Below are 13,165 nucleotides of genomic sequence, written 5' to 3'. Positions count from 1 at the left end.
TTAAAATAGGCTGCACCAAAATGCAGGAAATGGCATCTACTTTATTCAAAAATTTATGGGGGAGGAGGACCCACAGGCTCCCTCTACTTCCCCCACCCCACCATTTACGTTCCAGCATAGATCAGTTTACAAATTAAGCCCTGGCGATACGGTATGGGAAAGCATCAAAGCTGACTTCTTTATTCTGGAGGAGGAGTTTCCTTCACTGTAAGCTGTAATAGTTGTAACAGTAAATGTGCTCATGATGACAGGAAAATTGTCTCACTCTGTCATCACACCCTCATTTGAGCAGTTGTGCAACAGCTGCAGTCAGATTGTGCAACTTTCATTCTGACACTTTGACACATGCGAGGTTATTGAGGAGTCATGCTCATGACTAAATCTAACAAAGAAGAGCTCAAAAGGACTCACCGTGTCTTTGTTGTCCTGGAGGATTTCCAAGTCAGAGTCCAGCTTTCTGCAGGTGTAAGACTCCTCTGTCAGCTGCTGCTGCTGCTGCACAACCTGGCTGCTCAGACTGCTTTTGCTCATTTCAAGCTTCAAGATGTCCTGCTCACAACCTGCAACATCCTGAACACACATTTTACAGATTAATATGCAGCACGCTCCTTGAACTCTTCACAGTAGATTCACTTCTCCTACCAAGTGTGATCTCTGGATGGAGCGCTCAAGGCTCTCCACGGAGCGTTTCAGCTCAGCCACAGTAGTCTCTCTGTGCGAGCTTCGAGTCATGGCCGCCTTCTGCAGAAGGATGCTTTCCCTCTTCGCCACAGCTGCCTCACTTTCCCTCATCAGCTGCTCCTGTTGTTTGGTCAGCTGGATGACTCGTAACTGCACACACGTACAGCGAGTCGCAAGGAAACCATTGACACAAATCTAAACTACAGAATAAAAATCATATTAAGTGTATAAATACATTTAAATAAGAATCTTTAAATGATCAAAAAGCAACCAAAATCTATTTTTGCTTACAGAAACCTTGTTGGAAACACAAAGAGGCTCAAATTATGCAGTGCCAAATAACACTGGAGGGTCAAGTAAAGATAAAACTTAATTAGGTTGTATTTTGTTGCACTGTGGACAAGTCTGACTATTTTTGAAGTTTTCTATTTTTTAAAAAAAGGTATTCATTTGATCTGTTGGACTTGAGCTACCATGACTTTGATCACCCATGTCATGTGAGCAGACAAAATCAATTTGAATAATTTTCATTAAATTTGTTTACATTTTTGTTTTCCAGCAAAGTTAAGTCAGGTCCTCTGGACGGTTTCTTTTTTTTGTTGTTGTTGAAACGTTTCGTCCTTCATCCAAAGGACTTCGTCAGTCAAAGGAGCCAACTCTTCTGAAGCAGCCATAGCCACCTCAATCACTTTGTCCATGGCTGCCTCAGAGGAGTTGATGGGGGAGAGGGCAGACTCCAGATACCATCTTATCACTATCAAACTGGTTGGTCCACTATGTGAGTGTCCTGCTTGTGAGACTGAGTTTGTTGTGGCTCCTCGGACTGACGAAGTCCTTTGAATGAAAGACAAAGCGTTTCAACAACAAACAAAAAAAGAAATCGTCCAGAGGACCTGACTTAATTTTGATGGATTTTTTTTTTAACCTGGATTATTGAGCATGAACTTTGACATTCTTGTCTTTTTCAACATGGTCACTCCCTTGGTGTGAAAAATGGCCAATCCGAAATGAATGTTTGAGACATTAGGTGTGTGAAAGTGTCCTTTCCCACACTGTCAGGTGCATTTGTTTTTGAGCGGACACACACACACACACCTCCTCTTTTTAGCTGCCGTGTCAGGTCTCACAGAAATCAGTCCCTATCGTCACCTTTCCCCTGTTGGAACCACACCTGTTGGCGTTCTCACAAACAATCGCAACAATGCTTCAATTATAATCTAATTATTTCTTGCAGCTCTGATGTACAAAAGGTTTTTTGAGGACTTGCTCACAGTTCACAGCAGCACAGCAGCCAATGATATCCTGTTACTCTCAGATTTTGGATTAAGACTCTGAGGAGGTGAGAAGAAACCTGACATGAAAGATGCTTAACAAGAAACAAAATACCTGAGTTTTGAGTTTCAGATGCCACAATAAAAATGGCACAAAGGCAGAATTTTATCATCTGAGAAACAATGTGGCTGTTTCCTTCAGTCCAATGCAGATACTTTAGGCCATACTTTTATCCCCAGCAGGATCAGTTACTGTAAACTTTTACTTTCTGCGCCACCTAAGAAGAATATACTGTACCTCAGCCCCAGAAGCCACAGAACTCGGCTGCACAAATGTTGACAAAAACCAGAAAGAGCTCACATCAAGCCTCTTTAAACTTCTTCAATACTTCAAGTTTTGTGACAAACTGGTGTGAACAATAAATATCCACAAAGTTATAAAGGTGAAGAGAAATACGACAACTCATTATCACTGTTTATTGTCTCTCCTCATCATCACTCTCTTGCAGGACTATTCAACTGGCGGCCCAGGGGCCAAGTCAGGCCCACGGGTGAGCTCAGTTCTGCCCACCAGTGGGTTCATTTATAAATAAAACTAGATTTTAAACCATAAAACAAACAAACTTTATGACAATTGCTGGATGGCTGGCCCCTGAGCTCTTGGCTTTCAGTAAAAGTGGCCGCTTGAGAAATTTAGTTGAATAGCCCTGCATTTACCTCCATACGATGGATTTCAGCCTTCATCTTCTGGATTTCCTCCTGGCCCATCTGAGAATCCAAAGCTGAATAAGTCTCCTTTAAAATCTGCGTCTTTCTCTCCCACAGCATGATCTGTTGTCTGCAGGTCACATGCAAACATGCACACACACATATTATTTCATAAAGGGATGAGATGGTGTCATTTAGAGATCGAAATGAACATGTGACTGACTCAGCATGGCCCAGACTCTGGAGAAGCATCTCGTTTTCTTCCTGCATCTTCTCAACTTTCATTTGAATGCTCACAGATTCCCACTCGGCTTCCTGATGATACAATTTCCAAATCTATGAAAACAGTTGCACAGCTGGAAAAAATAGTTTAAAATGAAAACAACCAGGGCATGCCTTGATTTGTTGAATAAAGTGTGTCTCCATCAGTGCGTTCTCCTGTTCCAGAGCACGACTCAGATGTTGGTTCTTGCTCAGCAGGATGCTGAGCTTCTCCAGGTCTCGCTCCAGAATTTTGGAGTTCTTCTCCAGTTCTGCAATGTCTCTCTGCTCCTGCTCAATCTGACCTAAAAGGGATTATGTCGGAGTCAAAGTTAGGCATGCAGATGGTTGTACAGAGAAAAATTAAGTTTACAGCAAAATGTCTTTTTTCTACAATCTAACTGATCTGTTTTTATAAATTGTTGCATTTTAAAATGACTCCTTTGCCTCTTACTCATTATAAAGCCCGGTTCTTCCCCGGCTCTGGTTTTATTTGCTTTAAGCAGTGCCGCCTCGACGTGGGCAGTTTCGTCAAAGCAAGACAGCTCGAATCTCAGCTCAGCAACAACTGCACCTCATCGCTTGTCCAGGACACTGCTGCTATCTTTAGCGTTCCCATTTTTTCAAAAGAAAACTAGGAGCTCTCTTCATCACACAATCGGACAAAAGCATGCAGCTGAGTGCTGAATTTGTAAACCAAACGATGCTGGAATGCAAATAACAGAAGATGGGGGGTTCCTCCCCTAGAAAATTATGAATAAAGTGGATGCCATTTCCTGCATTCTGATGTATTTTAATGGGTTGCTAAACATCTACATGTACCTATATTTGTAAACACTTGATTCGATAACTATTTTAGAAAGCAAAAAGAAGTAGCCTGACCAACAGTTCTCCTTGTGTGAACGGAGCACGTTCCGCTTCTCTCAAGCATCCTAACCCCTCCCCCTTCACTGGACAGTACTGAGCCTGACTCTTCTCCGCTGAATTCACTGTACTCCTCGTTGTTGTCCTCCTCCACATGTGAAACCCCCAGGCGCCTCCTCGGGCTGTTCATGGTGGCTGGCTGTAGGACCGGGTATGACTGCCCGGTTAGCTCGGCTCTCACCCACACCCTTCGCACTTGCTCCAGTACTATCTCCAGTGCCACTGCCTTCATGTGCTTCAATTCTTGGTCGTTTAGTTGTACAATGAGAAGATTTAAAAAAAAAAGAAAATAAATCGGACTGTCTTTTCAACATTTTGATCGCTGTTATTTTGACAAATTGGTGCTGTTGTTTTGATATGTGACATATGTGACATGATTACCCATCAAACATTTCTCTCATATTTTTAATAAATAATCAAAATTTTATTAATGACCCACTTTAACTGATTTACAATTTAGATTTTGTGTTTTTAATTAAAATGCCCATGAAACTTTTAGGGGAGGAGATTTTTTTAAGGGTAGAAGTAGAGATGCTTACTTGACGGGGCAGCTCTTATGTGATATTAAGAAGCTCGTAAGTGGCTGTTATGTTTAAAATTAGCGTTTATGTAATTATTTTCAGATTACATATCCAATATATGTTTTATCCTTTCAAGGCAGTGAAATTTGTTCATAACTTTATTATTAATAAGGCTGAGAATGAACCCTGTCAAAATAAGCGTTCCCGGATCTTGTTCTGGCAGGATTTGGAAACTTAATTAAAACTTTAATTAAATTAAGCTCTGGCTGAAGGAAATGGTGGTAAGGAGCAGTCGATGGAAGTATGACTCGTCTGTGATGCCCCCCACCCCCAGGCCAGACTGCCCAGTGCCAACACTCAAAATTTGCAGCAGAACTTGGGTCAGGCCAGTCCAGGCCAGTGAATGTTAATGTTTAAAAGTACAACCCCGGGCCTTACAACATAAAAGCCATTTGTCTTAAGTCAAACAACAGTTTTTGTTAAAAACAGTCTTTGTTGCTTTTCCTTGTGCTTGTGTGTATGTGCATGTCTGTAAGTGCTTCATACTTTCCAAGTGGATTTTCTTCTGTTTCATTCCAGTGTACTGAGTCTGCAGCTTGAGCATCATCCTGCTGTTGGTCTCCAAGTCTTTGCTCAGTCCCACTAGCGTTCCCTGCTGCAGCATCCAGAGCTCCTGGCCATTCCTGATGTTTGCTTTCAGCTCATCAATCTGAGCCATTGTTCCCTGAACTTTGATGTGAAGAGGACTCAGGTCATCACGCTGGGTAAAACGTCACACAAATGCATCTCAAGTTTTTATATACGGTTCAAGTTTTTCCACACTGACTTCTCTATAATAATAATAATAAACTGTTACAGCAAATTGCTTCCAAAGAAAATCCTCACCCCCGTGTTCGCTGCAATGATTGAAATCTTCTTAGTGAGGTTGGCGATCGTCACTTGTTTCTGCTCGATGAGGCGAGCGGATGAAGAAAAGTTGGTCTGACTTACAGTCAGTAACTTGTTGTGTTTGTCAGCCTCATTGATGAGAGCCTCCTGAATGAGAGACAAGCTGCTCAAACGTTCGTTGATCTGTTGGTTCTCCTGGGCTATTGTTAACATGTCGTTGTCCATCTGCTGCAACTGACACATCTGCAGAGGGGAGAGGAAATTATCTTTACCTGCATATAATAATTAACAGTTGTTTTGAGAGATGCTGCTTTTAGCTTCAAATTATAGCATTAAAACAATCAGAAAATCATTGATTGTCAGTCAAGGCAATTTTTAAATGCATGAGTAACTAGGGTACAGGTACGGTTTAAATAAAGACATTACTGAGCTACAATATTGGGTACAAATCCATCCATCTTCTACCACTTATCCATAGTCGGGTCGCGGAGGCAACAGACGTAGGAGAGAAACACAGACATCCCTCTCCCCAGCGACACTTTCCAGCTCGTTCTGAGGGACCCTGAGGCATTCCCAGGCAGAAGATACACTATTACTCCAGCAACTTCTGGGTCTTTCCCACCTGTGGGATGTGCGTGGAAAACCTCCAAAAGAAGGTGTCCATGAGGCATTCTGATCAGATGCCTGAACCACCTCAACTGACTGGACACCCTGTACCTGTCAGCTGCTTCAGGAGTCCTCCAGAACAACCAAGATGGCTTCATTCTTCAGCTTGATGGCCTCCACCAACACCGGTGTCCACCAGCGGGTCCTTTGGTTGCCACCCCAACAGGCACCAGTGATCTTAAGGCCACAGCTCCTTGAAGCCTCATTAAGGCCCTGAATACTGCCCATTTGAATTCCATGTTCCCGACCTCCCCTGGGACATGAAAAAAACTCTACTGGAGATGTGAGTTGAAAGCTGCATGGACAGAGGGCTCCACCAGATGCTCCCAAATCATTCTCACTATGCGTTTGAGTTTACCAGGCCAGTCCAGCAGCCTCTTCTGCCATCGGATCCAACTCACCACCAGGTGGCGATCAGTTGATAGCTCTGCCTCTCTTCACCTGAAGGTCCAAGACATAGGGCCGCAAGTCCAACAACACAATTATAAAATTGATCATAGACCTTTGACCTAAAGTGTCCTGGTACCAAGTACACTATATTATGGACCTCCCTTTACTCAAACAGGGTGTTTGTTATGGACAGCCAATGACTAGCACATAAGTCTAATAAGCAAACGCCATTTGGGTTCAGATCAGAGAGGTCGGTCCTCCCAGTCAACTCTGTCATTGCCCACATGGGCACTGAAGTCACCCAGTAGAATGAGGGAATCCCCAGATGGCACCCCTTCCAAGACACCATCCAGAGACTCCAGAAAAGCTGGGAAATCTGAACTGATGTTTGGTGCATGAGCACAAACACCAATCAGAACCTTCCCTCCTGCAGCCCAAAGCCACAGAGAGGCAACCCTCTCGTTCACTGGGGAAAACTCCAACACAGAGGCATTCGGCTGGCGGCTTGTGTGCATCCACCCACCCGCCCAACCCCTGTCTCTCTGGGCTACGCCAGAGTAGGAGAAAGTCAAGCCAGGAGTTGGGTTCCAGAGCTCAAGCTGTCCGTAGATGTGAGCCCAACTATATCTACTTGTACTGCTCTACCTCACACACAAGCTCTGGTCAATGCCACCAGGAATCAGCATGGCCAGGGAATCCCCCTCGCCTGATGCCTGACATGCAAATGGGTACAAATATTTAGGAAAATATCTCTCAGCAAAAGATAAAATGGTCATTACATATACACAATATATAAATATACGTTGTGAAGGAGAAGATGTTAAAGTCAAACGGTAAAATCTGTATTTTTTTATCAGTTAGTGATGCATGATGTGTAATAAAATACATACTAAACACATAAAACCCAGTTAACATTTTGATATAAAACACCTAAATAAATACCTGCTGTATTTTTATTATATTTTATACACAACATCATAACGTTTTCTAAATCGCACTTTTAAAATAGTGTCCTCCTGCACTATCAACTACAGTCACCAAATACAAGCTTAAAATGCAGTATTGTCATTTTTTGACTTTCTGCCTTTAAAATCCGTTAAATCCCATCTTTTACCTTGTCTTTCTTCAGAGCAGCCATCTTGCTGATGAGTTGTTGTGAGTACTTGGCAGCTTTGTTGTGCATGAGCTGCTGTTGAATATAAGCCATGATTTTATCCTCCAGATCCAGACGCACAGAATTCTCTTCTTCAAACTGCTTCTTCTGATCGTTCAGTTCAGACTGGTAAATACTGCTTTCCTTTAAAAATAAACAGATGCCAAAAAAAAAAAAAAAAAAAAAAAAACTATTGTGAATGAGCGCTTTGAGCAGATGGTGCATAAAGACGAGGTGTGGGACACTGTAACCTCCTAACAAACACAGGAGTGCTGGATTTGTGCGTACCTTTGTGAGTGTGGCGACGGTCCGTTCCGTCTCCTGCAGAGAGCGCAGACAGGCACTGTACTTGGCCTGCAGCACCTCCTGCGCAGCCCGCTTCTGACTGATCAGCTTTTTAGAAGTCGCAGAGTCCATTTCACACCAGTTAAGACCAACAGTCAGAGTTTCATTTCTCTCCTGCTCTGCAGCTGTAGCTTTCTTATAACCTTCAATTTCTCTTTCCAGCAAAATCACCTGATGCTCTACAGAACTGAAGGAAAAAAAGGAGAGAGGAAAAAAGAGTTTGCGCCTTTTTAATTCAACATCATAATAAAAATATTCATTTTAATAAAAATATAAAATATTTTGTGAATATTTTCAGACAAAAACAACCAGATGAACTTTAAGTTGGTGGCTTTAAATTAGTGTTTTCATTTAAACACTAAGCATGAAATGTTGAAAGTCCACATTCTGGAGAAACATCAAGTAAAACTACTTTCTCCTCGCTCGCTCTTACTGTAATGCCTCCTGCATCTCACAAAAGGCCTCATTTTTTCTCCTAATGCTCGTGAGGCTGCCGTTCCACTGCTGCAGCAGCTGCTTACGTGCCAATAAAAGCGACTCCATCTCCATTTCTGCCTGCAAAACATCAGAGTCATGAAGGCACAGATGTAGAGACCCACGTCAACAAGTTCAAGAGGAAACAGAAACTCTGTTTTGACCTCAAGAGTAAATCAGTGAACAAAAATAACTAAATACTTTTTTTTTTCGTTTTGGCTGCTCCCTGCGATAGGGGTCACCACAGCGTTCTAAGTTGCACAAAGACTTGGCAATTATTTCTAATAATAATAATAATAATAATAATAATAATAATAATAATAATAATAATAATAATAAATGCATTTTATTTGTATAGCACTTTTCTAAATACTCAAAGACGCTTACGCCCGATGCCCTTCTTGATGCAACCACAGATCACCGAGCTACCACAGCTCTCTGTGTGGAGCAGAGAGCTGCTATCTAGGGCGCCTGGAGGAGCAGATGGTGGGGGTTAAGGGCCTTGCTCAAGGGCCCAGAGTGGGGGCAAATGAGGGTCAGGGCAGGTGTGGGTGCTTCACCTATCCCACCCACATTTTTGATGTTGTTGGTACTGGGAGTTGAACCGGCAATCTTCCGATCACAGGCCCACCTTCTCTAACCTCTGTGCCACCACTCCTCACACAACTAAATACTTGGTTAATAATTTTATTTAACCACTGTTTGGCCTAAATTTAGCGGTGTATTATCTCTTTATCTTTACTCGTGTTCAAGTTCCTATTTTTTACATTTTTCAAACAGTTTTTGCAATCTAACAACTTCTTCATACATCAAAACATTCAACTAATTCAGAGGATGGGTGCAATGTTTTGTAACTTTTATATTTTTCAAACTATGTAACTTTGTTTACAATTGTTTTACCCATAGAAATACAGTAGTCCCTCGCTACTTCGCGGCTCGACTTTCGCTGTGTTTCAAAGTAAGAGTGGGCATGACACACAATTGGCTGACTGATGGATGAGCGCGGCATGGATTGCTTATTTTAAATTAATTATTTTTAAACGATTTAGCACCTGCTGCACCTTTGTGCAGCCCACAGGTGCAGGGAGAAACTCCCTCCCGCAGCCTGTCATGATCTCCGCTCTCTGCCACCCACACATTTCTGCTCCGGCTGAAGCAGCTTGGTGAAGGGTTAACACGTTGCTGTCCTGCTGCACGTCTCTTCTCTACAATTTAAATTTGAATACAGTAATATTTTAAATAAACAATCCATGCTGCATGTATTGTTCGTTTAAAATATTACAGCATTTAAATTTAAATAGTTTATTTACACAGAAGGAGGGAGATTGGGAGTGAAACTTGAACTACTGTATCCCTACTTCATTGTTTTTCATTTACAGCGGGGGGCGTGGTCCCCTAAACCCACTGATGAATGAGGGATTTTCTACATACTCGCTCTATTTTTGTTTTCTTATACTTTATGTCAAGGTTCATGCTCAATAATTCAGGTAAAAATCCAGCAATGTTCCATCAGGTCAGCTGGACGATTTCTTTATTTTTTTAGCAAAAAAAAAAAAAACACGTCCAGCTGACCTGATGGAACATCGTCTTATACTTTATACTTTTTGTTGTATACTACTTTTAGCTAGCCTTTTGCAATGGTTGAATAACCATTTGATAATTTTAGTTTTAATAACTGAGTTTCAAATTCTACAGAAACTTTTGGCAAAGTGATTTTGAATCACATCTGTCTATAGTAGTAAAAAGACTCGGTACTGTCACCCACATTTGTCGTGCACGAGAAACAACGGTCTATCAGATGTGGAAGTCACTGAAGCCCTTATGAAACCTGAACTTTGTTACATGTACTTATCATTTTGATTAATATTAGTGCACAAAGTGTTTGATGGATGAGACTCTGATTCTGGGTTCTCACACGGCCGTCTTCATCTTTCACTTCCCTCGACATTCACAGTGCAAAAATAAAAACAAGAACAAAGCAGTTATATAGTTAAAAGTTTGAACTAGAACTAAAATTAAAGGATTATTGGATTTACGTACGTGCTGTGAATTGCTGGGATGCCCAGAGGTGGAAACAACAACTTATTGTTATTGCTCACTGAATAAAGGCACATTTCGTAAGATAATGCCGTACAATAGTTACCTCAGAGAACGCCTCCTTGGCTGCCTGCGTCTCCTCGGCTTGAGCTCTTTTCTGGGCCTCATACATGGCTGCCTGCCGGGTGAGCCTCTCCAGTTCTTTTGTTAGATGATCAATATACAAGTCCTGATGACACAGGAGGAAAAATAGCAAAAACCCAATGGTAGTTTCAACCACAAAGTACCACATAAGATACGATTTTCTGTTTTTAAAAGGTCTTCCTTCAGTTTGCTCACTTGTTGTAGTTTCTGATCTTCAGCCTGAGTTTTCTCAGCTCCTGCTCTGTGTTGAAGGTTCTTCATGGTTTTGACGTTGGACTGCAGATCTTCACTGACTCCTTGTGTAAAGCTGAGGTGCTGCAACAGTTTGTCTAATTTCCCCTGTAGCTTAGAGGCTAGGATAAAACAGAGAAGTCAACATTATACTGTAAAAGGTACAAGATGTTGTTTTAGAATCACAAATGGGAACTGACTTTGTACAATCTAAACCAAACTGTGAACTAGATTGTATAATGTTAACTGTTCTGGTATCATATTGCCTATTCCTGTGTTGTAAGGAGCCGTTACGCTATAATTTAAAAAATGTCAAATTTCATTCTACCTACCGGCATATCTCTTGAACAGACATTTAAACCTAAAATCGTGATATAATTTGATGTATTTTTCTGTTGACTGCCATTTAACATGACTTAGTTAATATTCAAAGCTTTGGGAAATAAAACAATATCAGCTGTGTTTTAAGAAAGGTTGACTTATCATCATGAGCACAACATGTGAACTAAAAAAACTGAACCCAAGTCTGAGAGAGTTTAAAGCTCTGCAGTATTTGTACAGATGAAGTGGTCTGAGACTGTAGCTTGTAGGATCCGGAACTACATAAAAACTATTTTGCGTATATTTTTTGAGTTGCCTCAAACACAAAATCATCAAGCAATAGATTATTAATCACAGATTTGTGTAAAAAATATATAAATGTAAGCTTAAAAAATACTGGATTAGCAGGAAGGCAAACACTAAATGACACATCAGACCCACCGTGAGATTCCTCCTGGCTGTTCTTCTTGCTCAGGTCAGAAAATTTGCTCTTTGTCTTCTCTACCTGATCTTGTGCCTGCCGGCGCTGGACTTCGGCCTGAACTTTGGTCTGTACAGCATCCTCCATCTTGTTTCTCATTTTGGTCAGCAGTTCATGAACCCTGAACGCCTCAATGCTCACTTCCTGTAACTGGATGTCGTCTGCCTTTTTGATGAACCGCTGGGATCACAGAAAAGAGAGCACAATGTAGATCTGCAGACATTTAGACTGCATATATCAGCATCAGATTTTTGTCATCTTCTCATACTTTTTCAGTTATTTTTTTCACAAAAAGTGTATTTTTTGTACTAATTCTACAGCAGGCAACACAAAAAAAAATACAGATTACAGCCCTCACACCAACCAAATTATCTTCTGAAGAGATTAAGTGCTATATTTGAAACTTTAAATTGTTTTGAGACAAAAGTAACTAACCTTCTCACTCAGTTCCTGCTTGATTCTTTCCAGGTTTTTCCTGAAGTGACTGTTCAGAGCATCTTGAAGCCTTTTCACCAGTGGCTGCAAACACACAACTAAGTTAATAATGCCTGCGCAGAATATTTAACAGAATAATGTACAATAATAAACTCATTCATCAATTAAATGACTGAGGCATTTTATTTGACAATATATTTTAAAAGGCACATCTTTATAGTAATGCATAAGCAAACAGACATGATCTGGGTCAAGGATGACTAACTCCTCTTCCTCCTCCCCATCGTCCTTTTCTGTCCATTCTGGATCTGTCATGACTTCTGATGTGTTTGGACCAGACAGATGAGAAGTTGGTGAAACCAAAAACAAAACAAGCAAACGAACAAACAAAAAACAAAAACTTAATGAATGCCGTTATACAGCAAATAATAAACTTGAGATGATGCAGTGATCTCAAACCTGAAAATACAGAAGGAAAACTTTTGTGTCCCCACTGAAGAATGATTAAGTCAAACAAGGCATTGTAATTTGATCTTATAAAATTAAACATCTTCTGTTCAAGCTTAATTAAAGCAACTACAATCTGTTTTTTTGTGTGTGTGTGTGCTTGTTTTTGTGTCACATTTGGCTATTTTGTTGCCTCCGTGATGATAAATAACACTGTATTAATATGTAATTTGTGTATAGCCGTTTAGTGTTGACAGAGTGTTTGACTAGATGTAGTGGGTTATTCACCGGCCATACTGAGGTCGGGGTCAGGCTCGGGGTCAAGGTCATCAGGCTGTGGCACTAATGAATCCTGTGGATTATAACAGAGAGAATATTTACACATCTTTAAGAAGTTATGAGTTTCATATAATGTATTGGACTATTTAAAAATCCACATTTCCTAATTTATATGAGTGACACATTATGCATTAATCTTAAGCTCCTGTTGATGTTTTGTACATCCCAGCAAGAGGGTGAATGTCCAACATGACTTCATAAGCCGATAAAAAGTGCATAAATCCAATAACGGAGATAAACGCAGTGTTTCTGTGGACGTCGGACCTGTGCAGAAAGTGGGCTACTCGTTCCAATGGCCTCTTCTCTTCCAACCCGAGTGCTGACGTCTTCATCATGTAGCTTCTCTTCCTTTTCCTCACCTGATGAGCTCTGCATTGTACCTGTCATCAGATTAGGTGCATGAAAACAGCTGTGCTAGCATATTTTACACGATATATTGTTGCTTTTT

General features: G+C 41.0%; 2 protein-coding genes across 2 annotated transcripts in view; both read right to left on the bottom strand.

Moving 5' to 3' along the window:
• Positions 1-660: 660 nt before the first annotated feature.
• Positions 661-12,246, bottom strand: ccdc40 (coiled-coil domain containing 40; the record flags this gene model as incomplete). The annotated part of the gene is made up of 14 exons (XM_037690450.1): positions 12,172-12,246; positions 11,932-12,015; positions 11,457-11,676; positions 10,659-10,816; positions 10,426-10,548; positions 8,242-8,363; positions 7,752-7,995; positions 7,425-7,607; positions 5,252-5,497; positions 4,913-5,126; positions 3,053-3,226; positions 2,884-2,971; positions 2,670-2,790; positions 661-831 (listed from the first exon to the last, which is right to left on the bottom strand). Coding segments are annotated over exons 1-14 (2,223 nt in total), but the record flags the coding sequence as incomplete, so codon positions are not given.
• Positions 12,247-12,658: 412 nt separating this feature from the next.
• LOC119423040 (testis-expressed protein 2) overlaps positions 12,659-13,165 on the bottom strand; it is a 46,692-nt gene continuing 46,185 nt past the window's right edge. The window contains exon 12 of the mRNA XM_037690449.1: positions 12,659-12,730. Coding sequence (XP_037546377.1) covers positions 12,659-12,730 — 72 coding nt within the window. The remainder of the gene's footprint in view (positions 12,731-13,165) is intronic.

Source organism: Nematolebias whitei, chromosome 16 (genome assembly GCF_014905685.2).
Source record: "Nematolebias whitei isolate Nwh7 chromosome 16, NemWhi1, whole genome shotgun sequence".
Lineage (NCBI taxonomy): Eukaryota > Metazoa > Chordata > Actinopteri > Cyprinodontiformes > Rivulidae > Nematolebias > Nematolebias whitei.
The sequence above is the reverse complement of the archived record's forward strand: the minus strand, read 5'-3'. Positions and strand labels throughout refer to the sequence as shown.